Genomic DNA, 26,295 nt, shown 5'->3' with positions numbered 1-26,295 from the left:
TTTTTCATAGGAGGGTTGTGTCTTATGATGGCCTTCTGATTTATCTGCAAACTTCTCTGTGAGTGGAGTTTCTCAGTCATCGACACTTTGAAAGCTCTGTGCCTGTGAGTGTGTGTCCCTGTGTGTGTGTGTGTGTCGTATGTGGCTGCAGCTTCTCTCCCTTCAGTAAAACTAACTGCTGAACCAGATCAGCACATTCCACACGCTGTGTTCGCTGGCCTCTCCGTAAGCCTATAAAAACGCACCAGGCAGAAAAAAATGTGGGTATAAAATTCTGTACAGTGAGGCAGAAAGGCAGAGGCAGATGTATAGAAGCTGAGAGTGCAAACAAGGAAAAGAAAGTCAATGTGGTTTTAGATGCAAACTGTCTTTTATTCCACTTCAGTCTAATCAACCCCTTTCTCTCCGTCCCCCCTTTCCTCCTCTTTATTCTTGTACAAACTGAATTGAGGCCAAACTGAGGCAAGCTCTGGGGCAAGTGCTTGTGGATTTCCTATGCACATCTGTGTATTGAGTGTGAGTCTGAAGACACAACTAAACTTAATCAGAAAGTTTTTCTCACCGCCACTTTCACCCTCCTCCTTCTGCATACACAAATACAGTCGTACACACAACAGATCCTTATCTCTTTCCTTTTCTTGTTTTCCTCCTTTCTCTCCCTCATCTATCCATTTCCTTCTCTCCTTCCCTCTCTCCCTCTCCCTCTCTCTCTCTTTCTCGCGCTGCCTGTTTGAGTGCTTTGGCAGCCGTACAAAAAAAGCCGGAGAGCGAGGGTTGTTAACATTGGCGCAGCCCAGACACGAAGCCCCACAAATTAATTTTTTGCCCCCCAATGGTAGCAGCGGGAGACCCCAAACTTCACACCCCTCTAAAGTGACCCCAGGGGGAGCCCCTGATTTTTTTTCAGATTTTTACAGCCCCCCGAAAAGGTTCATTTTAATTGTAGAAAGTGATACCGGGGGAAAAAAGCTACAGCCCTCCTTTTATGCCTACCAAGTCCTTCACTCAGCTTCACTACCTCGGCAAAGGGGAGGCTGCACTGCACAGGATTCATATTTTTTGGAGGTGAATAAGGAGGGACGGGGGGGGGGGGTGAGGGTTTTGGGGCAAATTTTAGAGACCAAAAACCCCCCCGATCAGGGCAAGAGACCCCCTTTTTAAACGGGGAGAGTTCCTTCTTCTTAATTTGGATTGGAAAGTCCCATTGTGAGGTGGTTTTAAGTCTGAAAAAGTCTCTTTTTTTTTCCTTATCCTTTCATGAGATTTTTTTCTTCTTTTTCTCCTTCTTCTTCTTCTTCTGCTATATCTAGGGCAAAATCTGGGGTTTACTGAAGTGTTTGTTTGACCCGACTTTTTTATTTTGTTCCAGGAAAGCAGTGGTTGTTTTTTTTTGTGTCCATTTGAAATTTTTAACTGTTTTTGTGTGCGTGTGTGTGTGTGTGAGAGAGAGTGACACAAGCAGGGCAGCTTTACAAATACAAAATCAAGGCGAATATAATATTTTGTTTTTCTCTGGCTTTTGATGCATGTGTGTTTTTGCTCATGCTGTTTGTTTGTTTGGTCATGTGGGTTTGCTCTCAGACTGTTTGGCAATTATTATTTCTGTACATGCATTTTCTTATTATTTTGCATTATTGTTCTGGACTTGGAGGTAAGTGGTGCTCTTTATTTTTTTGTTCGTACTGTGGTGGGTTTTTCTGAGCTTTAGATGTTGAGAAAGGAAGAGAGACCAGTTTATGTGGAGTGGTTTCATGTACGTCTTGATTTTTCTGTTTTTTTTTTCTGATTGAGACTGCCTGTCGTGGTAATGAGCCTGTTCAACAGAGCCTACTCTCCGCGTGCTGACGTGATCACTTTCAACCAAAATTATTTTAGCAGCAAACGTATCAAAACTCACCACTGCTGCATCCTATCACTCTTGTAAATTCATAGAAACACATTTTATTTCATTTTTTCAGTTTCTTAGCTGCTTTCTTTGAATGCGTATATGTTTAGTTGATTTATTTGGTTAAATTTCTGTCTTGGTTTTTAATGATAAATAGTTTTTTTTTAAAAACGCCATCTTATTGATAATTCGTGTTATTTTTATATAAATATTCCGATATAATATATTTTTGGATCTCTAAATTTTTCTTTTTCGGATATGGGGCTGATAGGGTGTACAGTTGTCTATTTCTATTGCTGCTGTTTTGAAAGAAAGGGAAAAAAAGCAGAATTCTGATATTTAAAAAAAAAATCATTTTCTTTCAGATTTTTATGTTTGTAAATGTGAAAATCCGTAATGTTTCTGGGCTTATTTTTCTGTGATTGTGCATTTAATTGTACATTTTTATGTGGAATATTTTTTTTACACCACATCGGGTGTGGTGTGTTTAAGTGGACTGTCTGAAACCAGCTAGGAGATATTTAAGCTATTAAAGAATAAAAAATTATATTCAATAACCATTATTACCATTTTTAAAAATTAAATTAACCCTTCAAACATTTTGGAATATCTTAATTTTTAAAAGCAGTCCTTAAGTTTAGACACCTTATTTTATTTATTTAATTTTGCCACATCACATATCTTTCTTTTTGTTGGTTTCTGTGTTTTATCTTTCTGAAATGTGTTGGAATATAATAGTAGGAATGCCCTGCCAGAATGGGCATATTTTTTTAAACACTCTTATCACTGGGATGCTGCTGCTCCAGGCTTGAGTGAATACTGTGTGTGGGGTGCAGTGTGTATCAGGGTATCTCTGGCCTAACTCAGCACTTACCACGCCATTTTATTAACTGGCTACTCCCAGGAGCCTCTCCACTCCAGCACAAGCAGGCCTCTCTCTCTCTCTCTCTGCCTGTCTCACTCTCACACTCTCTCAGTGCTCTGAGTCGCACTTAGGTACCGCAGGGATATCAAGTAGGCTCAGTTCCTGTACCAGCTGGTCCGTTTGCAGTGTAGCACGGCTCGGTTCTGACACCGACCTGCCTCCTGCTGTTCCACCTGTCTGGTTCAGACACAGAGATTTCAGATGTGTGTCACCAGCACAGATACCAATCTGTGTGAGCAGTGTGAGTTTAATCTAGAAATACTATCTGTATGTATGTATATTGTGTCTGTATGTATAAATTTGTGTGTGTCTTTATGGATAACATATACACAGGAATTCTCTTTATATGACAATACATATTGATATTAGCAGGTTTCCTTTACACTTGTGATTTTATTTAATGTCTTGCGTGTGTATTGACTCTCACTGTGTTTGAAAGTGTGTTTATCTTGTTTTTTCCCTACATTGTTGTCTGAACAGAGCCCTGAGGTGCCTGTCCCCTTTCTGTAGGTAATGGCTCTATAGGACCTGTATGTTTCACCTGCATGTCTTGAAAACCATTTGATCTGAATTGTTTTTTTTTGTATAATTGAATTTATTTTATAGAACTTGAAGGCAAGATCATATCTTCACACTCTGTTGTAAGTTAAACATTAGGATCTGTACCATACATACTATGTGTATTACATTATATATTTGTTTGCATGTGGAAGTCTGTAATGATGAGTGTCCTGCAAGGATTTTCCAAATGGCTTTTAATTTCACCAGTGTATTCAGCACTGTGTGCAGCTTTTCTTTTTGTGTGCTTAGAGCATTAGCAGTTACTGTTGTGTTTTGGTTAATTAAATCCTGACTTGAAAAAATAATATACATTTATAATTGTTTATTTATTTAATTATTTGTATGTTGAGTTTCTTTTAATGCAATAAGGCTCGAGTGTAATGAGATGAACACTCACACTCACTAAGCTGTCGAAAATGTTTTTAACATACTAAAACAGAGCCTCTGAAGTTAAGGCATTTGGTATTGTTTTTCATTTTTTAAAATAATTTCATTTTTCTGATAAACCTGTACAGGTAAGATTTATTCATGTTTTTTTCCTGAAAAAAGTCTCAGATTTAAAGTTAAACTGTGAATAAAGTGTTGTGATAAATTACATATAGGCAGAACAGTATTATTTGTGCTTGTCATGAGTGATAAAATCACAGGCTTTCCTGTTGTTAATATTTGCCCGATGTTAGACCTTCATTCGGTACATTGGGTGTATATTAAATAAATTGTATTTTCAGTTGTATGGTGAAAAAATAAAACTACATAAATACATAAAATGGATTTATTAAACAAATTAGGTTTTCATGAACATTTATTATATAAAACAAGGAGAACCTCTGGAATAATGTAACTTTCACTGATGGTGCAGTTGTAGTGGAACATTGAAAGTTGCAGAGGTGTAAAAATATGCTTATAGTAGTGAATGAAGTCAAATGACAAATTACTTTACTGTTGCACTTTGCAGTAAAAAATAATGAGGCAAACTAGTTTTCCTACCAGTTAGGTCACATTTTATTGAAAAAATATATAAGATAAGAGTTTATTGTCCCTGAGGGATTTTTTTAATGGACACACAGCATATATATATAGTGCTTCAATATTGAGCTGCCTGACAAACACCAAGAGTTAATGAGGAAGAGTATTGTGATTATTATATAGTACCTGAGTAAAAGGGAAATGTTGTCCCTGAACCCAGGTGTGTTAGAGCAGCAGCTGCAGTGCTGATTAATTATTATGGACCTATTTGAAAGAATGCTAGTCATGTTATTAACTGTTGTAGATTGTTGCATGTCATTACTGTCTTGCTCAAAGTCATTTTGATTTGGATGGGACTGCTGCACGTATTGTAATACTATACATTCTAACGCCTGTATGTGGTGCTGCATGGTGTTCAGTGTCCATGCGTGAGTGATGGTATGTCACAGGAGTGGCTGACTCTGGTCACAGAGATCCCTGCAAATTGGGCTTCTATAAATCAGCCGTTTGTGTTCCTTCTTGTTATACTGCACGCATCAGTGCAGCTCATCCTATGTCAGTGGTTATCTTCAGCAACAGGACCCTATTAACTAATTAAAGGTAAAGTAAACAGTTAATTGATTGCAGGTCCAAGTCCAGGTTGGGCATGCAGCGGAATACAGTAGAAGAGGTGAGGCTTCCACACTCTGGTTTGAATCAGAGGGTCTAAAGGCCCTAGAACTGCGGTCACTGCGATCCATTAAGGAGGTAATTGGCATAGTTGCTTTACAATAAGTTACTTTCAGTTCAGATGGAATGGAAAGGCAGGAGAGCAAGGATAGAAGCTGACAATTGCCCCTGATTCTCGGAAGGAAATGGAGTTTCAAGGCGCTGCCTGTAGCCATTTGTCTGTTTCTAATTATGTTGTACTTAACCCCGTTCCCTCTCTGCAGTGTCTACAGACACTAGTCCACCCATGGATAATTCTGGTTAATTCCACGTCACTCATCTCATTACCCTCTATGTACTAAAATACATTTGGCTATTTATCCATTTATTATTTTTTATGAACAACAGTATATCATTTTATTCGTTTCTGCTTCTACAGGACAATGTAACCTTCCACCTCTTTCCCCATTTGTTTGTGGCAGAACAGAAAACTGCAGGTGCCCTTGACAGGTGCGTGGAAAATTTCCTTTTTGTCTTCAGATCCTCTAATTTAACACATGAACATCATTGCTTTGTAGTGCTTACTAATGTAATGTGCCCTCTGCTCCTGTTTTAATGTCACAGTTTGTGTAACTGTATTTAAAGTCAGTGGTACTGATGTGTTCTTTTTCACAAAGTTGCTTTTGCTTGTGTGCTTTAACCATTTAGCCAGAAACAGCCTGTGAGCAGTGGTACTTCCCCTTCCTCCATTTTGTCTGCTTGGTCCTGTCCTCCATTTTGTTTTTGGTAGCTGTGTCAGAATTCCCTGCTGACTCTTTCCTAAACTGCTCTGTCTCTGTAACACAAAGAGTCACACTGTCCTGGCTCTCCCACCCAGATAGCAGTTTTATAGGTCAATAGGTCATTTATTTTTTCAACAGCAAAAAAGGGTATTTACAGAATTATTGTCTTATCCTGCTGGATAAAGAATAAAAAAAGGGTTATAGAAAAACAAAAGAGAATAAGGCAAGAAAAAGGGAGGTAGCCCTTAATCAGGCTTTTAGAAGGAGGAATTTAGTTGCTATCAGACAATCATCTTTAACAAAGACACATTCAGTCAATTCTGTGGTCTAAATGGGGGGGGGGTGTCACCCTTTCTGGCTGGGGGATCCCTTTTTCTTCTCAGTTGGGACCCCCAACTTAAAAACAAAATCAAACTGAAGACTACATTTCTCAGAAATAATGATGCTATTCATTCTAAAATACAAACAGCTGGAGTGTAGGTCAGCAGATTCACTGGTCAGTGCAGGCAGGGCAGATCTGCTGTGTGAGTGTGTGGATTGTGTACTCTGCTGTACTGGATTTGGCGATGAGAAGTGTCTCTGTGTTGGGTGTTGGGCCCTGAAAATCCCTGGCCCAGTGTACTCCAGTCCAGTGATGCTGTTCATAACTCCTCAGTCTCTTTTCTTGGTACAACAGGATCATCTTCTTACAGGTTTTGTTGGGTGTTTTGTTCCAGTCAGCAGCAGCCCCCTCACATTGTAATTATTTACAGTCTAGACTGTGAATTAAAACAGTGGTAACCAGTTGAAAAAAACAGACACAAATATTTTCAATAGAAAACTTAAAAAAATAATCTGACCTTGCCTTATTAGGAGGAAAAAAAAGATTATCTGAGGAATTTTAAATATTGTCTATTTTATATAATTTACAAGTATCCAGATTAGTCTTGTCACTTGGATGATTCAAGCTCCATCCTCATGGGAGGCATCAGTATGATGTCTAGCGTAGCTTCTGCAGCAATTGGCCCTGTTGGTCACTTCAGGCCTTTAGTTCTCCCATAGCAAGTTAGAAAGGGCTGTTCTGCCAGAGGTCCCATAGTAGGTCAATGAGGGCCTCTCTGCTCTGTTTTACCACATGCCTCACAGTAGGCCCTGCATTTATAATTACAGGCCTTAGGAACACACATTTGTACCTGTGGATTCACTGTTTTGATGCTCACTAACAAACACTCAAGCTTTGAAGATGGTGAGGATTCTGCAGTGCTGGACGATAGACTCTGTAGGCCTTCAAACAGAAACAGTGAGTGATCTACTGAGTCCTTCAAGCTTCAGTCAATTCCCTAAAGCTATTCCCTAAGATGCTGGCTCAGCAGTAATAATACAGACAATTCTGTAAAATGACCCCACTGAAAGCATTTAGTATGAAGAGCTCTACCTTTGTTTCAGAAAAGCCTTGGGTTATTGTAAATGTCTTTTGAAGAGAAGCACTCGGAAGCCTTCAGTCTCCGTTTTGTGTGGTGTGAAATATACAACAGTTCCTTTGTAAAAGAAGACAAACAGATATTGAAAAACAGGTATTTGCTCTCTTATCAGTGAATTAGTAAAAAACACTGCAAAAATATTTTACATAAAGCAACACAGGACAAAAAAAGAAATATGGGAACTGACATGAAGCATTAGTTTTTTAACGTGTTTCAGTAGGGTAGCTATTTTACCTTTACTAAAAGAGAGAAGTATAAACCAACTAGTTTGTCTTGTGTTTTAGTTTTTTTTTTACAGAATTTGAAATAGTTTGTGACAACCTTGTTATAAAAACAATCATCCTTTTCGAGCAACAGCTCCCTCCCTGGCTCCTGCGCGCCCTATAGCAGCACATCATGGTTTGCAGGCTCCCAGTACAGGTCCAAACCATTATGTGCTGTTACTGGGAGCACTGGGACATCCACCATCCAGCAGTACCTGAGAAACAGCCGCTCCTTTTATTCCTATCATCTACTAGGCAGGAGAATGTCTTGTCTTGTACAGGATGTGGTGATGGTTTGTATTGAAATTATAAGAGTTTTTGTATTCAATTACCTAGCTAAATTTTATATTACAATTAAATATTACCTACATGTCATCATAACTGAAAAGTATGTAAGATTTCCCATTTATGAGTATAAATTAAAAAAAAGTTTACAAAAACCTGGGACTGTTCCCAAGTTCTGTCACTCATTCACATACACAAGTGTACATTCCTTAATAAAGAGTTAGGCCACATTAGGCTCAACTGTTGGAAAATGGTACCTAGTAATCTAACACTGACTGGCATTTATTGTATGAGCAAGAAGGTGCTTTTATTTGCCTCATAAATTGTGTAACTGAAACAGCACAAGAGAAAGCCAGGCTACAGTGCAACAAAGCAGCCATGTTTTAAACAATAATGTCTTTGTACCTCATTTGATAATATACCTAACACCTTTACGTTAGTACTGTACTGCAGTAGTGCTGGGGAAAGGAAGTAAGTTTTCTCTTCTCTTGCTGTGTTTTGGTTACTGTGAAAGGTAGAAGAGGTTTCATCTTCAAAAAAAGAAGGCTCAAAAGCAGAAATAAAGACAAACCATTATTATGGTGTTCTTTTAGTGAAATATCTTAGATGCGTCACACTAGCTCCTGCCAAACTAATGTAATAGAATACTAAATTTTCTTTCGCTGAATTCCTGGTGCCTTAACTGCACTCAGTAGCCAGGTTAATTTTATATGTAATTACATACTCCTGATACATTTAACATATAGATGTATGGCTAAGATTAATCAGGATTAATCATGGCATACACAGTCCTTGATGGCACTGTTACGGTGGTGTCACTGGTTTTGTACTCAGTATTGATGGTGCCGTGTGCGTTACTATGTGGTCACACGTGTCGTCCAGCTCTGTCTGCCTGGCTGTAGCAGCACATCAATATTGGTAGCTGCCCTCAAACTGGGCTGCCAGTATAGCTTGTGCTGCTCCAGTGTGGCTGACACTGTCAACACAGCTTAGACTTGACTGGGTCTACACTGGACATGCAGCTCATACACAGCTGGACGCAGTCAAAACAACTTCGGTGCTGCTGGACCTCCGGTGGGGAGACACTGATCAGATTTGCACAGACCTCGGCTGGACACGGCAGTATAAGGGAGTGGCAGAATGATCCCGGAAAGGCTCAGTGAATATGACTAGACTTAATGAAGATCTACTGAGGCTGGAAATCATTGTCACTTTATCATGGAAAAATAAACTTAATTTCAAATCTCTTTTGGCATACAGTTTTCTTTTCTTATTTTTTAAGTACTTTTTTTTTGCAATCAGATCAAAATCCTCTTCAGTGATAGTTATACAACTTTGATTTATTATTGGATGTTGTCAGTGAGTTATGCTTTTAACTTTCACAGGTTAGAAAAGGGTTTAGTTTTCTAAAAAATAGGTAGTAATGAAACTACAAACTGTTTCATAACTTGAATTCAGTAGATTCTATCTAAAAAGACTAAAACAATTACAGATGGTCTTAAAATAGTGAATTCCATTGTAGATTTAGTCCCACAGTATCCACCTAAGAGATAACAGAGCATTAAATTTCTATATGTATACAGAAAATGGTTATAATCAAACTTGGAAAATACCAAATATTTCATGTAAAATGTTACCAAGGATGAGAAATTACACTAGTAATTACACTAGAAGGTAGCCATAAACTGTTTAAAAAAAGTTCAATTTATTTACATAGCAGGGGGCCTAACCGATATACACTAGCAGACACTTTGCATCAGCCTTCTTACTTCAGAAGTGCTGTGATCTTTTTGTGCAATTATAGTATTGACAAAGTATTTAGTGTATTTTAGTACACTTATTGCATATGTGCAATGTGTTCTGTAGCACAGAGGAGGGCCTTAAATATTACTTGAGCTTCCTGTTGATCCTGACACCCATGTTAGACATCAGCAAGCTTAGGCAGAAAGGACCAGGGCCGCCAGGTAGACAAAGGTAGACAATTTACACTACATTACTGCATTATGTCAGTAGCCACCATCTCGGCTTTTCAATATGTAATTACATTTATGTAACTAAATTAAGAATGAGTTGTCTAATGGCAGTATTCAAAGCACTTTGTGTTAAGCAAGAAGAGGCTTGCTTTTTCTCAACAAATAACCACAAACTATAAGAACAGAATTGGATTGTTTAAAATTACATTTACTACATTATTACATCGCACTGCTTTTAAAAACTTGGTTTTAATTACACGGTTGTACAAATGCATATTTGTTGATCACTATCAAACTATCTACAAGTTACACCAAAACAATTTATATCAACTTAATAAAGGAGAAAAATTGCAAAGGAAAAAAAAAGCCATCATCACACAACAGGGTAAAGTTTACAAACACAAGTTTCCACAAACTTGGTGTATTCACCAGAAAGTACAGCAATGCTGTATTCCACACTTAACCTTTGACCACTCAAGGTACAGTTAAGGAAATATGAAGCAATTGTCCTTTTTGGTGACAGGTAGGTAATCAGTGTGGATATCAACTGTATTCCATTGTCATGCTTCAGCCAACCCTAATTATTAAAAAGGACCAACTGCTGCTAGGCCAATTATGAGAATTACAGCACCATTTACATCTGAGCCTTGGCATGGCCCAGAAGAACCAAGGTTACCCATCTTAGAATAATGATCAAGCAGCAGTTTCCACACGGGACAAGGAGACTGGAATTAACAGAACTGATTGGGTTGTTGTGTTCCATGATTTTTATTACTTGACAAGGCGCATTTGAAGAGTGGTGTCTGGCATTGCCTGGGGATTTTCTGCAACTTAAATGATGCTTGTATTGGCTTTGTTTCTCTATTATTGGCCTAAAAACAAAACTACAGACGCAACCTCAACAGAGGTGCAAGTAATCAAGAACATAAGCTGTGCAACAAGTATTCACAGCAAATCTGCACCCATAAAATAGAAAATAAGTCAAACTGCCACTACATGCCATTTCAGAAGTAGGATAGTATTATGCACACTCTTGAAAGCTGCAAGAAGAACCAAACGCCCTTTCATTTCTCAATTACTGACCTGAAACAATAAAACCCAAGAACACTGCATGCTTTAAATTATTTTTCCTGTTTTAAATACACTAAATTCAACAATAAAACAAATCTAGCTACATATTCAGCGGAGTGAAATAATCCCCTATTTTCATCAGAAGTGAATATTTCCAACAAGTCAGTCTTCTACTGAAAAGACTTTAGAAGCCAGTGTACAGGACAGCAGGAAATGTAAATTTGTATAGAGAAAAATAATTCACTTTGTAAAATTTTAAGCACAATGTTTTATTCAGTAGACCCAGAAATGTCTATCTGACATGATAGAAAAATATCCTTTAATAATTCCACTTGCTCCCGAAAGCCAACTCATCGCTTAGGACCAGGTAATATCTGCAGTCGTGACAAATATCTAAAAAGCATATTAAAAAAAAATAAAAATTGAATTGAGATAGACTAAAAAACTAGTAATATTACACTTGGACCCTATACACCATGTGTGGTAAACACAATCCCTAAGAAACATAGTCCAGCAGGGTTCTTTGAGTCTTTAGAAACATTAGATGTAGGAGGGCCAATCTTATTTTAAATGGTATGTTCTATCCACCCGGTTTTGATCATCATGACACCTGTCTGCCCCTTGTCTATTTGACACTCAAATTCCATCTCCACAGTGCTTTATGTGAGCAGTCTCTATCACTGTAAGCTCACAGAAGCAGGGAGTTGCATTTCAACTAAACCTCACCTAGCCTAGTGTCTTTTGTTTTGTTTTGTTTTTTATTTGAGCAGAAATAGTTGAGAATTAGTCTGCTAACAGAGGAAAAACACAGGAGGTTTTTGAACCCTTTGTCATGAGACTGGCTCAGGTAAGTTAGGAGTGCTTCTGTCCGGTCAGGGAAAGATGTAGAATATTCAGGTTTTCACTCCAATTGAGCTCTTCCATTCTGAAGTCACTGATCCTCAAAAAACACACATAAACCCTGCTGGAGTCCGATGCACCCAGATTGGTGAGCCATCCCTGGAACTGCATCTGAAGATGAATCCTTTCGGCAATGAAGAGTCACCGTCCGACCTTGTCTCTTTTTTTCTAAAAAAAAAATGCTATTTAATAGCATTTTTTTCCTCCAGAGAGCACAAGATAGTCCAAAACGTAAGACAAAGCCATAATCTCGGCCACTCTGAATGAAGTAGGACAGCTTGGGACGGTTTCACCAACACCTCTCCCCTCCACCTGCAGCTGTCTTGTCTCTCCACCTTTCAGTCAAGTACAGGATGCCGAAAAAAACAAAACCAGGAGCTTTTCAAAGTTTTCATCATGATATTTGTCCCCACCCCCCCCCGCCCCAACTATAATGATTCCATGATAAATGACAAACATTGCAAGGAAGCTTGGTATGCAGGTAGTAACTGTTCTGTATTTTTTCCCCACTTTTTGAGATTTGAGAAAGTGATCCTTTTAAACAGCTAATGTGACTTGTCCCCACTGCCTCGGTGCTGTCCTTTTCCATGCCTGATGTTTTGACGTCTTACAGCGTGTCATTTCCTGCCTGGGTGAGGACTGGCCGGCCTCGTGGGGGAAGGGCATCAGCGCGAGAGGAGGGGCAGGTCGCTGGAGTTCATAATCAAACTGGAGTCCAAATTGAGGCTCTCTGATAAACACACAGCAGGCAAAGAGACATCATAATGACAGAAAGAACAGACTAAAAAAAAAAACAACAGTGCAACTATATAGAAATGATTAGAGAATATAAACCACAGTAGCAGACAGCATATATGGACAGGGAATACAAAAACAGAAGGAGAGGTAGCAGGAAGAATGGTACAGTGCATAAAGGCATAGGCCCTGGTTCTCACCCTGGTCAAAGTTGAGCTTCTTAGTGGTGGAGCCCGTTTCCAGTCCCTCAATGTCCACAAGGTCACTGTTCACATCTGAGTCATTCAGTGCACTCAGAGTGACATCTGCCAGGACAGAGATAAACACTAAGCCACTGCTGACTGATAACAGTATATCGACGTGGTATTGACCAAGAGGAGCAAACTGTAATTCTGCAGCTTAAGCAAAGCAACACTCCATTCCACAAAGTGTAAGCTACTGCCCCCTTTTAATTATAATGATAATAATAATAAACTTTATTTTATATAGTGCCTTTAAAGCTGGCTTCTCAAAGCACTTTACAGAATGACAACAGCAACAACAATTAAAAATAAACAATAAAAAATACACAAGATAAACATGATGAGAATACACAGAGGTGACAGTAGATGGTGGTACTAAACACAGTAGGAGCAGAGGAGTGAAGAATGGAACCAGTTAAGTAAAGGCTCTTCTAAAGAAGGTTTTGAGTCTGGATTTGAAGGAGTTTAGAGAAGGTGACTCTCCGATATCCTTGGGGAGAGAGTTCCAGAGCGCGAGAAGGCCCTGTCACCCATACAACGTAGACGGGCTTGGGGGACAGATAGGAGACCAGAATTAGAAGAGCAAAGGTTGCGAGGTGGGGAGTAGGGAGATAATAGTTCAGAGAGGTACTGAGGTGCCAAGCCATGCAGAGTCCTATAGGTGAGCATGAGGATTTTAAAGTCGACACGAAACTTGACAGGAAGCCAGTGCAAGGACTCCAGGATAGGAATAATATGATCACTTGCACTAGACCTGGTCAGGGCTCTGGCTGCCGAATTTTGGACATACTGGAGTTTCTTCAATGTGGATTTAGATACCCCAGCGAGTAGAACATTATAGTAGTCAATTCGGGAAAAGACAAATGTGTTGATCAGCTTTTCAGCTACAGATAGTGATAACATGGGATGTAGTCTAGCGATGTTTCTGAGGTGAAAGAAAGATGTTTTAACAATATGCTGCACATGTGGGTCGAATGTTAAGCCTAAATCAAATATTACCCCAAGGTTTTTCAATTAAGACTGAAGCTCAAGTACGGTACCATCCACAGACAGGGTTACAGGATTGGCTTTACGAAGTTGATGGGGGTGCCAATAAGCATGACTTCAGTCTTGTCACAGTTAAGATGAAGGAAATTTTGAGTCATCCAAGTTTTTATGTCAGAGAAGCAATTAGATAGAATAGAGACAGCCACATCAGTGCCAGGTTTGGTATGGATGTATATTTGAGTATTATCAGCATAGAAATGATGGGTGAGGCCATGTGATCTTAAAAGCTGACCAAGTGGAAACATGTAAATGCTGAAAAGTAGGGGACCCAGTATCGAGCCCTGAGGAACACCAGACTTGATGAGACCAATTTCGGACCTAAATCCTCCAAGAGAGACAAAGTGACAGCAATCAGAGAGGCAAGACTTTATGGGGGCTTCTATATGCTTTGCCATCAACATCTGCATTAATAAACACATTCAGTAAATCAACTCATGCATTACATTTTAAACATCTAATAAAAGGCCCTCTTTTCTGGGATCGCTGTACTACCTGGTATTTTGAACTACCACATAGTCCAACCCTGAACGAGACAAGGTCAAGTACAGACCACCCGTGCCTTACTCACCTGCCGTCTTCTGCTTCTTGATGGCTGAGGGCGCGGGAGAGGGGTCCTGCAGGGCTGTCGTCACGACAACCTGCGAGGTTGGCACAGTGATGACAGCTGGGGTCGTCGCCACGGAGACCTGGGTTTTCTTGGGCGTCTTCTTGGGAGATTCAGAGGAGAGGGGAACCCCGCTGTCCTCGTACAGCTTCCTCTTTACGGTCGTCTTGATTTGAGCACTGCTTCGGGGAGGGACAGATGCAGTTAAAGATGGAATACAGACCTACAATAACAGCATTAGACTTTTTTAGCCTGGAGGTTACGGTTCAGACTTTGCCTTAAGAGAGTCAAGGGGCTGATGAAACCGTCCAGCCATTGCCAATCAGTCACGTAAGATGACTAGTCTCCGCTCAGCTAAAGCAAGTGAACAATATTTTTAAGAACCAGAAGTGGATATTAGCAGATCATATTGACCTCTTCTTGTTTACCCTCTAAAAAAATCACACAAAAACACAGTTCCATATCTAACAAAAGGCATGAACTTCTGCATCTGACCTGACAATAAAAAAGCAAAAGTTACATATGAAAGTCTTATACAAATTAAAGATAATACCAATAAAAGTTTGGGATTTTAATAGGCCACATGTTCTGATTTATGTGCTCACAGAATTGCACTCTTGAGTGAAGCAGCAGATAGAAAGATGTCAAATTCACAAGTCTGTTGATCCCAACACCACGACTCAAAATGGGAGTGAAAATAAAGGAAAGCAAAAAAGCTGGAGTCGGATTCAGCCCGAGTAGTTGCAAGATGCAGAGATGTTTTCCAGCTGCAGACTTGGGGCGCCCCCTGCAGGACAGGCCTGTTGGTGCAACCCGCAATCCAGCATTTGCTTTCCATTCTACACAATTCTGTAAAGTCTTAAAGTAATCAAATTAATTCTTACGGGATCTAGGAAATGGAATTAAACCTCCCATAGAGTCTCTGAGAAGGGTAAAGAGGGCAAAACGAAGGAAGAGGCTGCAGTCACTGCAGGCTGCAGTTGTTGATGCAGGTTCCCTTTTTCTTCTTCAACCTCTGATCTTAAGTGGCAAAAGGAACGGATTATTTGTACAGGAAGTCAGGTCAGCAGAGTTTTAGATCTTAATTGGCTCAACCAACTCAACTTGCTTATATTTCACAAGCAACAGTGTCTAAGGTGATCTAAGTATGGGACTCCCAGGGGAAAGACATCATCAGAACAGGGCAACAGTGAGCAGATTCACACTCCGGGACTGTGAAATCTCCGCGACAATTCAAAGCGCAAGGCAAAATAAGAAAGCACCTGCAGATCGCCTGACTTCCTGTTTCATACTGGGGAAAGAACAGACAGTTTTCATAAAAAGCTGTCCACCAGGAATTCCACAGAGCACGATACCATAATCGTGCTGCTGTGCACAGACCAATCTGGATGTAAACAACTGCAGGGCGAGAAGTGCAAAGAGCACAGGCAATGGACTACCAAGCAGTGGAGAAATACGATATGGACAGACGACTCATCCTTCTCCACATTCTTGACACCCATGAGCGCACATAGCCCCATCCTAAGGACTCTACAGCCGAATACTTGATGAGCCTTTTCCTGGAATGGCTTGGGTTCACTCATTCCCTTAGAAGGCTAGGTCAATTCACATCAGAGTTTAATGGTATTAAGTAATCATCTTCACCCTGTGTTGCAGCATTTCTTTCCTGCAATGAGGGCTGGTCTCCAGGATAAAAATGGAACCCCATCCATGAAGCACATGTGGCCACCCAGTGGTTTGTTGAGCATGACACTGATTTTATTCAGATCTCATGCCCCTTTTCAGTCATCAGCTCGGAATCCAATTCAAACATTTATAGCATATTCTGCAATGATGCCTGAGAAAGCAGTTTCTATCTCCATCAACCAGGCGCGAGTTGACAGACACTCTCGTGAAAATTGGTACCACATGCTTCGGCAGAATTCCAGACACTGGCAGACATCGCTGCCACATGTGATGGGTCAACAACCGATTGGCCCAAGATTGACATGACATTATTTTTTCCACTATCTGTACCTCTAAAACCTGAAGGAATGCGGTTGACAGAAATCGAAAATTATTACAAGAAAGAAAAAGAGTGCAGCGGTCCCTAATATTGAAGTTAACTCCTGGCTCTTTAAGTTTACACCAGGTTTACACCATTGTAAAATTCATCCTAATACATGCAAGAAAATTCACAAACAAAATACCAAAGTGTCAGTAGCATAAGTATGCAGAGCTCAATAAATCTGGTCATGAATTGCCTGGGACTATTTATAAACAGAGCTATCCACAGCAACAGCACAGCCTTCACACACTGGACACCCCCAGAGGAAACAGCGCGTTTTCTCTTGAGCCTGACCAGAGTTCAGCGCAGGACACGGCCAACTTATCCAGAAAGGGGGAGTGAGCGCTCGGCCTGGTATAAGCATATTTGCATCACTAATGTCGGACACGAACCACTCTGGTCTGCAACCTCTCAAAAGCAGCATGCGTCATTTCTCAACTGTTTTGATTTAACCCGAGACCAATTTCAATGGGAATAAGAAAAAGCCATGCTTTGAAAACAGGAGTATTAGACCTCACAATTCCGTCACAGCATATATTGAATTGGCAACATCTGTATCCCAATTCACCCGCGCCCTGGAGTGGGTCTAAGCCGAGTCGGGGGAGGTGGGAAGGATGCAAGGGTGGGCTGGACAGGTCTTGGGGATGGTCCTTACACAGTGCGGTCCTTGATGACAGAGCTGATTTTGTTCAAGTCGTCCCCAAACCGCCGCACGGCTGCACGCAGCATGTCAATCTCCGTGTCCGTCCACTTGGCTCTGCAGAGACAGACAGCACACACAGGGGCAATGGCACGCCAGCTCGCACTGTCCCCGCCTCGCCGCGTGCTGCCCTGTCACGCCTCGCCTCCCCCTCGACACACACACGCACGCGAACACGCACGCACACGCAGGGCGTCACCCTGCAAAGAGGATGTGATTTCCAGCTTTTTGGATTTCGGACGAACGTCATGAATTATTGAAAGTGGATAATAAAAGCGTCTTTAACCCATAACACCTCCACCAACTGATTCTGAAAAAGCGGCCACGGGCACCCGTTGTTGTGAAAGGCGAACTGGACGGCCAATCTCTCGTGGGCATCGGTTACTCACACGGGGGCAGGCTATGCCGGATGATTCTGGTCAAAAGTTGAAAATCCCTTCAACTTCCTTAAGTATCTCTACACCAGTTGTTTCGGTATACAACCCCCTTCCTCATCTGCCCACCACCTGTTGGTTGGTTTGTTTGTTTGTTTGTTTGTTTTAAAAACAAAACAGAATCCCTTGCAGGCTTTCGTTTTCTGCACAGATGCCTTACTATGGGGCAGCCCCTCTCGCTGGGTTTTCCGACGAGCTCTAATGAAGACAGTGGAATGAGGGGGGGCCTTCACGCACCTCGGCTCGGCTCGGCACACCCCACACCCACCGATTATGCTGGGCTGAAGATCTATTGCCCTTCCAAGACATACCAGCAGCTGAGCAGAAAGCTCACAGCCAAACACGCACAGACCCATCCATTAGAGGTTAAAAGGGATTTGCATGGGGGGAGGGCACATGTGAGCCCCGCAGGGGGAAATAACTGGCACAACACATGGCTTAAAGCCACCACAGCGAGCAGGAAGAGCTCACCGTCGGCGATGAAGGAAGGGGGGGAGCCTTCAAAACAGCTGGACACGGCAGAATGATTCCGTCAGACTCAAGAGAAAACCACTTATGAGGAGAGTTCAGTGTGTGGCAGCTCGTCACTTAACGGTCTTAAAGTGGACTGGGGATGCACAGAAAGCAGCCTGCAACTACACACGCATTCCAGAGATGGACACCCTCAGCTCCCAAGGGCGGCTGGTTTTCATTACACCTTTGGTCATAACTTAAGCGAGCTAAATGGATAATTAGTCAGCTGAGCTGTTTTCTAAAGTCCTAACCACATGCTAAGTGAATACTACCTATAAACTCCGCAGGACTCCAAGCTCTGGTGAACTGGAGCGGCCCACACTGCCTTATATGGTCAATCTGAAGGAGAGCTGGGGAATGAAGCAGATCATTTACCCACACGAGCCGAGCTCTGGAGCGGACACTGGAAGACAGGGCGGCGGCAGCAGCATCCTCGGTACAGGATGGGGAGGCCGAGGCCGGAGTCAGCCCTGTGTACAATGGCGTCATGGCGACTCACCCAGCCGGACTGGAGTCAGCCACCGGGTGCAGCTGCATAGTCAACTCCCCCAGTTTGGTGAAGGCAGCACCTGCTGCGGAGAAGATCTCCCCCACCTGCAAAAGACGGACCATCAGGCACACAGAAAGGCAGTGCAAATTCTTCCACGGGCAGGTGCCCCAAACCGGACTGACCCGTGAAGCCAACAGCTCCCTCTGAACTTTGACACCTTCAGGTTCATTAGGAAGCACCGGTCTGTGCAAGCCACCCAAAACTGATGGGAACGTCCAGCTTATTACAGAGTTAGACGAGCCTTATTACAGAGTTAGACAATTGGTTTCCAACCCTTTCCACACAATTGTTAAAAACAGAGGAAAAAAATATTTCAAGCTACTACATCATTGGAATGACAAGAGAAGCAGAGCCGAGGGCTGTCCAACTGGACGAGGCATGTCCAGTTATCAGAGAAAGCCACCCTAGGAGTTAACAGCATCACCAGCAACAACCTCGAGAGATCTTTACAGCCCGTTCAGCCTTCATATACAGTGAAACACGAAAAATGCATTCAGCTAGTGAACCAGGCAGCCGTTGTTTCCCGCGTGATTTTTCAACTTGGAGTCTGGAGTTAACTGCTTTGGGAAAACGAACCTACGTTGTACAAAAAAAATAGAATATTTAAAATATATATCTTCAGGGGTACTAGAGCACCTTGGGTTCGGCTGTCAAAACCGCACTGGGCTCATCTTGAAGCTATAAAGAACCGTCCAGCTCATCGCAGCCTCGACACCTCGTCAAGGTACAATAAAGGAAGAAAGGACGAGCAGGGAGAGGGAAGGACGAGGTGCCACGATCCACCAGCGACACCGCGCGGCCGACACCGGGAACTGCGCATCTCTCCTTCGAGCAACAACTGAAGTTCGCCAACTTCTCACCGAACCCCGCGTGTAAATACGCCAGACGTGCATCAGAACCTCAAAGAAGAAACCGGGTGGGGACCTGTTTTCGGGTTTTAAAAGGAGTGCGTCATCACCTGAACAGCCATTCAAAGTACAGAACCGAAGTAACCGACAGGGTCATGTGGATAAAAAGTATCGTTTTTCTCCAGCCGCTTACTCCCGACTCGTTTGAAGACGATTACAACAACGCCGTGATACATTACTCTATTTAGCAGCGCGGAGCTGTGGTTATAGGACCCTAGACTCCTGATGGCAAGACAGAGTTTAAATCCAAGGCGCTGGACTTCTCTTCTATCACTGTACAAGCTACGTAACCCGTATTTCATCAGTAAAATGCCAACTGAATTATAATAAGGCTCGGCATAAGTTAAAAAAGTATTTACCAATGCCTCGAGATTCACCCTAAAGAGATTCATCACAATTTTTCGTTTTCGGCTAAATCGTGCTTTTGAGACGCTCCGTTAAAGAAAACGCGCTTTGAAAAGAATACCCCTGAAGGAAACGGGCAATAGAAGGTGGTATGTTCTCAGAACACCTACCTTGGTCGACGCTGAAGTCATTTTTTCCCACCGAATACTTGGAAAGGACAAATAAAAACACTCCGGGGTCTGCAGAGGGTCTAAATCATCTAACTGCGGTGGCACATGCTGGGAGCCCTCCAATGCAAAACACAATCAAACAGATACTACATTGACTAAGCTTAGAAGCAAAATACACTCTGCCAGTGTAACTTCAGAACGATGTTGCTGTTGCTTTCTTTTCTGAAATTAAAAACGTTGTGCTTTACAAATGCAAGTGCACTGTATTTCCCCCCCCGTACTGCATGTCAAAGCACAAATTAAACACTTTATTTTCTACAACGTGGACGTTACAGGAAAGAACTGGCATGAAAGTCGCATCGCGCTTCAGGTTAAACTATATTCTGTGTCCATTCAGTACAAAACAATACCCAGGCCTCCTTCACTCCTATCATTATGACAGACGTACAGACCTCGGAAACCTGTATAACGCTCCCCCGGGGGTGAAAACAACCATTTTGATCATGCCAACGAAAAAAGCGGACTTCCTAGCCCATCCAGTGAGCCCATTTCTGCCAATTTTGCTCAAATTAAAATAAAAAGACAGCAACTAGAGCGCGAGCAGGAAACCCCAGCCACCCGCGCGGCTTGCGCGTCTATTGGTCCACAACCGCGGTTCTCGGCTGCTGATTGGCCAAGGCTGTATGACACTCATTCTGCGGAGTCCCGCCCCGCCCTTACTCTATTAGACACAGGCTTCGTCAGTCAAGACGCATTTTAACTGCATTAGAGAGCAGCGGCTTCAGACTGTTATAAGTGGTTGTTAGAATTTCTCCCAGCCTGATCCGTGATTTGTCCATTCTTCGCATATTGATGGTCAATAAGTCAATCACGGTATCCATTTTACCGTTCTGTGTTTTTGGGCGCGATTGTGTGTGCATTTAAATTGTTGTCAATCACCATGTCGTAATGCATTATTCATGTTGGCACAATCTTAAACTTACTTTACAAATAGTGTAAATAATAAATGTTTTTATAATACTTTTTGAAGTTTCGTAACATTAATAATATTTTATGTTTTGGGAATACTTGTTCTAAACCACTGACGCCCTATTAGCGCTGTGTCTAAAAGTATACGTAAGGTGATGATGGGCAAGCCCCTGTGCTTTGTAGCAGGATTGTATTTACTATCTGTCTTTGTTAAAAAAAAAACTATTTTGGGAACACGCACGTTCGTACTTGTTTCAGCCATTTTGCGCCAGTTCTCGGAGTCGGCCTCCTGACGTCACAGCCCCCCCCCTGGCTGGTGACGGATTTTGCCGTCACATGACCGCTCCGGGCTGTGCCATATTCAGAAAAATAGGAGGGGGAAGTAGGAGGATTTCAGTCCTCCAAGTGTAAAATAATCCTATCTATTTTGAAAATAGTTAATATAGCATTAATATGTAGTTTTTAAACCTGTTATGTATTAGCTCCCTTTTCATCAAGGAAACTGTTTGCATAATATGTGTTATAGTGACCCTATGCTTCATAAATTGACACGTCTAATTTGGAGCCTTCTAAGAGGAGGGAAGTATCTTTATGGTCCCGTAAAGAAAGGTATCCACTATAATACCTAACATTTGAGTAAGTTTGGAAAAAGCTGCAGCCTAATAAGTATAATATTTATTTCCTCATCTCTCCATAAAGACTATGTTCCTGAGGGGTTCTCGAAGAATATTTCTTACCTTTATACCCCTCTTTTCAGACAGTGGTAGCTGTCCTGCCGGTGGGAGCCGAGTGTCTCCGGAAACGGCCGAATACCCCGTGCAGATCAGCTGAGAGGAGGTCACAGCGGTCCGTCTGTTTTTATTCAGACGGGCGACTGTCTTTCGACAGAAGGCAGTTTGAAAGTATAGCCGATGAAAAGCGGATTCCGGACTTGAAGGGAGTATAAAAGAGCGCAAAATAAACAAATAAGAAGCGGACATCTGTCTCTTCAATAAGGCAATGGCGTCCCTTTTATTTTGCGGTCCCAAACTGGCCGCCTGCGGAATAGTACTCAGCATCTGGGGAGTCATTATGCTGGTAAAATTACATTTTATTATTATTCATAGTAGAGAAAATGCTGTTTATACTTCGGTTTCTGTACGCCTGTCTCCTAGCTGCTCTGACAGATGTGATATATAAACGTTTTGTATTCGTTTCGTTTCGTGAATTGCACAGTAATTAACACTTCCCTTTGGGAAATCCAGAAGCCATCGAAGGTCGTGAGCTCCGCGGAGGTTATCCTTACCAATACGTGTTTCAGTATTCAGCATCATTTAGCTACGATTAAGACGCGACAGGGAGCGGTGACGTACAGTACGCTAGCTAATTGCATGGCACTTGAATCAATCGCAATTGTTCAAGTCATTTCTTTATCCCGTCGTCTGTTACTTCTAGTCCCACCGGTGTTAGGGACAGGGTCACGGGTTCAGTGACACCACGATCTTGTGATAGTGACTGCGAGATGAGCAGCTTCTGAAACATCCATCTGTGTCTGTCTGCCTGTTTCTGTGGGTTTTTTTTATCGTTTTGCACGTTGTTACATAAAACCTTTGCACAAAGATAAACGGCCGGGTGAATGTGTTAACGGAGACCGTGGAGTCCAGTTTCAAGTTCCCTCTTTCTGGCTTGGGAGCTGTGGCACGGTCTCCAGTGGGGAGGAAGAAGTGTTTCAGAAAGGCGTACCAGAGGACCTAATTACAGTGTGAACACTCACAGGCCTCAGTACTTTTCATCTCTCTCAGAGTACTTAGAAGTATTTCAGTCCGTACACAGATGTCTTTAATTGATCAATGCTAATTTGGAAGATAGTGGCTGTTTGCACAGTTATCTGGAGATGATAAGGAGTGTGGAGCTTGAGGGCGGCCGTTTTGGTGCTGCATGTTGTCGGTATCATTGCCCAAAGCAGCTCGCTGAAGTTTTTCATTTTTTTATTCTCCGCTCACAAATTAAACTGATTGACTAGCGCTCCGCACTGACAAGACGATGACCGGCTACACCTTTAACTCAGCCTGGTGACAACCACGTAAAGTGGAGAAGCACCAAGTCAGTGTGTGATGTCTGTATGGCCACATGTCATTTTTCCAAGGATTAATAATAATAATAATTGCTTACACTTATATAGCGCTTTTCTGGACACTCCACTCAAAGCGCTTTACAGGTAATGGGGATCCCCTCCACCACCACCAATGTGCAGCCCCACCTGGATGATGCGACGGCAGCCATAGTGCACCAGTACTCTCCCCACACACCAGCTCTCAGTGGGGAGGAGAACAGAGTAATAAAACCAATTCATGGATTGAACCAGTGTGTAGAATCAAGGACCTGTTTTCTCAGTGTCAGCTGCCTGTAGCAGGATACAGGTAGCTGAGACTTGCAGTGTTAGGAAGTCACTAGGCGGGCAGTGTTGTGTGTTTTGTACGTACTGGGCAGCTGTTTGCAGTGTTTTGTATTGTGTACCTGTTTCCAGATATAGGCGGATCAAACCAGTGCGTTTAACCTCTGTCTTGCTTTCGTCCTCCTCCACACCAGTTGCTGCTGGGTATCTTCTTCAACGTCCACTCTGCAGTGCTGATTGAAGACGTGCCCTTCACTGAAGATGACATGCTTCTAGAGTGAGTGGATTAATAAGATGAGCTAGCCCGTCCCAAATACCCTGTTATACAGTTGCATCATCTGTTAGACAGTTGAAGGAAGCAGTAGCCTTGTAGCCTGCTCTCATTAAACTGAGCTGTTAAGCACAATACCCAATAATGGGAGACACTACAGAAGGTTTGCTGCTGTAAGTGTAATTGCTGGACCAGTAGGTGGCGCTTTTTTCTGTGGCTCAGTAGGATAACCTAGTGTGGTGGAGATGCTGACCTTTAGATGAGACATTAAATGCGGGATCTGTCCGCTTGGTAATTAAAGAGCCCTTGGCACTGTTGGAAAGAGAAGAGGAGTTAACCTCCTGTGTCCTGGCAAAACATCACTCTGGTTTTGCACGTTTTGAAACAAAGATACAGTCCAGCATTGAGGTGATGGGGTCAGATTGGACTTGTGGTGATGGATTCCTGAAAACATCCTGGAAAGCAGTGAGATCTACCATCAAGGCATTTGTTTTGAGATGCTTTGAGTTGCATACAGTAAGGTCATAAAGTTGCAGACAAGGAGCTCCCGTCGGTTCACTCTGCTTAGGAGCTTGCTAAGGTAGCTAATCGGTCTGGGGATCTTGTTTAGCCATTTCTGAAAGGACTTAGGAGTTCTGCACCCGTAACACAACTGGGCAGCCTGTTCCCCACACCCACCCCGCTTTGTGTGAAGTGGTCATTCCTGTGATCTCTCCCCGCATCGCTCTTTCTTACCTGCTTTGTCTCTGTTCCCATGCAGTAAAAATCCTCCTCAGAAGATATACGGGCTGTATGACCAGGTCAGCTACAACTGCTTCATCGCTGCTGCCATCTACCTGCTGGTGGGGGGTCTGTCCTTCTGCCAAGTGCAGCTCAACAAGCGCAAGGAGTACATGGTGCACTAGACTGCCTCCTGCTGGCCTGGCCCAGCACTGCACCGAGGGGCGGTTTTACTGCAGGGGCTCGTGGAGGGTCTATTGTCTTCTCTTTTTGTTTTTCCAATGAACCAAATTAGTCTCTTAGACTAATACAGGATTGTTTGTAAGTCTTTGACTCAAAAGTCAAGTAAAGGCAACCTTACAGTCCAGGTCATTACAGTGATTCTGTGTGACCAAAACATTAATTGCTTAATTGGACTTTAATCACATTTTGGACTCCGCTACTGGGCCTTTTGTTTTTCTTTCCCAAATCCAAATCCAAATAGTTGCATTATTAAAAGATCTCTGTGACAACCTCTAGGACTGTATTTATTAACCGATGGATTATTATTCCTGTTTTGTTATTTTGGCTTTGTATGGGATAACACTGTCACAATTCAGCTTGGTCTGTGAGCCCCCCTCTTTTCGTCGGTGATGTGCTGATGTTGGGTGGCAGTAAAGTGCAGTCGTCTTTCTTTTTTTTGGGTGTAAAAGATTTTATAGTCCGTGTTATTTCTGTGGCTGTGCCGACAGTCTTAAAGCAGGGAGATGGGAAGAGCCAGATACTATAGAAACCTCCCTGATCACAAGACTGCTGCATCTGTGCACAGCCAATCCACACATCCACACGAAACCCTGCCTGCGTGTTGTAACATATTCTAGAAAAAAAGACTGTATTGTTCATTTGAGTTGAGAGCACTGTAAGTCCAGTAGAAATGAGAATGTATATTTCTTGTCATTGTTTATTCATTCCAGGTGTATAAAATTGATGGTTGAGAATACTTGGTGCTGTGCAGTGCTGGACTGGACTGTTTTCTTTGGCTCCTGGTTCTGTTGATGAAATTTTGTTTGTTTGTTCCCCCTATGCCCTGTCTGTTTGCTGTTGGACCCGAGTCCAGCTCAGTCCTGTGTGAGCTGCAAATAAAGCTTCCCATGAAGGTGTAAGTCCTCTGAGTGCATCCTCTGTGAGTGTGGGAGCTTCGTGTTAACAGCAGATCTGTCCATCTAGCTGTATGTCCGGTATATTGATCTGCTTGTCCTTGCTACCTGTGCATCTAACTTACTGTCCAATTAGCTATAATAATTTTATGCTCTGTCCTCTGTTTATCTGTTTGTCATTTTATCCATTTCATGTGCTGTATATCTATCAGTCTATCTTCTGTCACCCTCTGACCTTCTTACCTACCAGTGCACACAGCAGGTACAACAGAAGCAGGAGAAAGTGTTCATCCATCCAACTACAAGACGTATAGTTTGCAAGCTGTTCTCTCCTGCTCCAAAAACATGGCACCGCCAGCAGACACACAAATCATTAATTTTAATGTAATTTATTTTTAAAGCTAATCCACTGTGGTGGTGGGCACAACTTTCAGTAGTATAATGAAGCCTGTTAATGTTAATACAGCCCAGGAAAAATACTCTACTCCAAAGAAACAGTCCGCTGAAAACACAGGGATTTGGACAGTGTCATTCTTGTAGCAGAGGAAACTTTGTGCAAAGCACTGATGGCAAGTGGCTGCACAGGTTTGGTTGCCAAAGGTGAGTGTGTACACTACCTGTGACCCCAGGTTTTGCGACAGAGGGACTGTGCTGTTAGGAGTAAGAACTGTGCTGAAAAGGTGTTGTGTACAGGATTTGTCTCCCGTCCGTCCTGTTTAACATGCAGTGCTTGACGCTGATAGCCGCGTATCAAATTGTGTACTTTCCAAATGCCCCTTCCTAAAATAGAACCATGACATTAACGGTTTTA

At 42.3% G+C, this 26,295-nt stretch overlaps 2 protein-coding genes and 1 long non-coding RNA gene across 8 annotated transcripts; 2 read left to right on the top strand and 1 right to left on the bottom strand.

Annotated features, from left to right (window-relative positions):
• Positions 1–795: 795 nt before the first annotated feature.
• On the top strand, positions 796–9,022 carry LOC148672307 (uncharacterized). Its single transcript, XR_015935743.1, has 2 exons — positions 796–5,495; positions 6,917–9,022. It is a non-coding gene; the product is annotated as an uncharacterized LOC148672307 (long non-coding RNA).
• A 913-nt stretch (positions 9,023–9,935) lies between these two features.
• Positions 9,936–20,667, bottom strand: LOC148672306 (BPTF-associated chromatin complex component 1). 6 transcript variants are annotated; one of them, XM_088627944.1, is made up of 7 exons: positions 20,467–20,667; positions 20,015–20,160; positions 18,541–18,635; positions 17,050–17,151; positions 14,312–14,529; positions 12,655–12,759; positions 9,936–12,449 (listed from the first exon to the last, which is right to left on the bottom strand). In XM_088627944.1, exons 2-7 carry the CDS (start codon positions 20,033–20,035, stop codon positions 12,385–12,387), a joined length of 606 nt encoding a protein of 201 aa, XP_088484070.1. In that variant the 5' UTR covers positions 20,036–20,160; positions 20,467–20,667; the 3' UTR covers positions 9,936–12,384. The 6 variants fall into 6 exon arrangements, with proteins under 6 accessions (XP_088484070.1, XP_088484068.1, XP_088484071.1 ...); XM_088627942.1 differs by having other exon boundaries at positions 20,015–20,131; XM_088627945.1 differs by having other exon boundaries at positions 14,312–14,526; positions 20,015–20,131; positions 20,467–20,666.
• A 1,107-nt stretch (positions 20,668–21,774) lies between these two features.
• On the top strand, positions 21,775–25,490 carry rnaseka (ribonuclease, RNase K a). Its single transcript, XM_088627948.1, has 3 exons — positions 21,775–22,060; positions 23,552–23,634; positions 24,389–25,490. The coding sequence occupies exons 1-3, from the start codon at positions 21,983–21,985 to the stop codon at positions 24,531–24,533; spliced, it is 306 nt and encodes a 101-aa protein (XP_088484074.1). The 5' UTR covers positions 21,775–21,982; the 3' UTR covers positions 24,534–25,490.
• Positions 25,491–26,295: the final 805 nt, after the last annotated feature.

Source organism: Lepisosteus platostomus, chromosome 4 (genome assembly GCF_059453375.1).
Source record: "Lepisosteus platostomus isolate fLepPlt1 chromosome 4, fLepPlt1.hap1, whole genome shotgun sequence".
Classification (NCBI taxonomy): Eukaryota; Metazoa; Chordata; class Actinopteri; order Semionotiformes; family Lepisosteidae; genus Lepisosteus; species Lepisosteus platostomus.
The sequence above is the reverse complement of the archived record's forward strand: the minus strand, read 5'-3'. Positions and strand labels throughout refer to the sequence as shown.

What these genes read in the sequence shown, in the direction of transcription:
- rnaseka (XM_088627948.1), top strand. Translation starts at nt 21,983, where the DNA reads ATGGCGTCCCTTTTATTTTGCGGTCCCAAACTGGCCGCCTGCGGAATA. An exon ending in TCTGGGGAGTCATTATGCTG is followed by an intron (nt 22,061 to 23,551) that starts GTAAAATTACAT and finishes CCTCCACACCAG; the next exon opens with TTGCTGCTGGGTATCTTCTT. An exon ending in GAAGATGACATGCTTCTAGA is followed by an intron (nt 23,635 to 24,388) that starts GTGAGTGGATTA and finishes GTTCCCATGCAG; the next exon opens with TAAAAATCCTCCTCAGAAGA.
- LOC148672306 (XM_088627943.1), bottom strand. Translation starts at nt 20,035, where the DNA reads ATGACTTCAGCGTCGACCAAG. An exon ending in TGACTTCAGCGTCGACCAAG is followed by an intron (nt 18,636 to 20,014) that starts GTAGGTGTTCTG and finishes CGTCTTTTGCAG; the next exon opens with GTGGGGGAGATCTTCTCCGC. An exon ending in GAAGCTCAACTTTGACCAGG is followed by an intron (nt 12,450 to 12,654) that starts GTGAGAACCAGG and finishes TGTGTTTATCAG; the next exon opens with AGAGCCTCAATTTGGACTCC.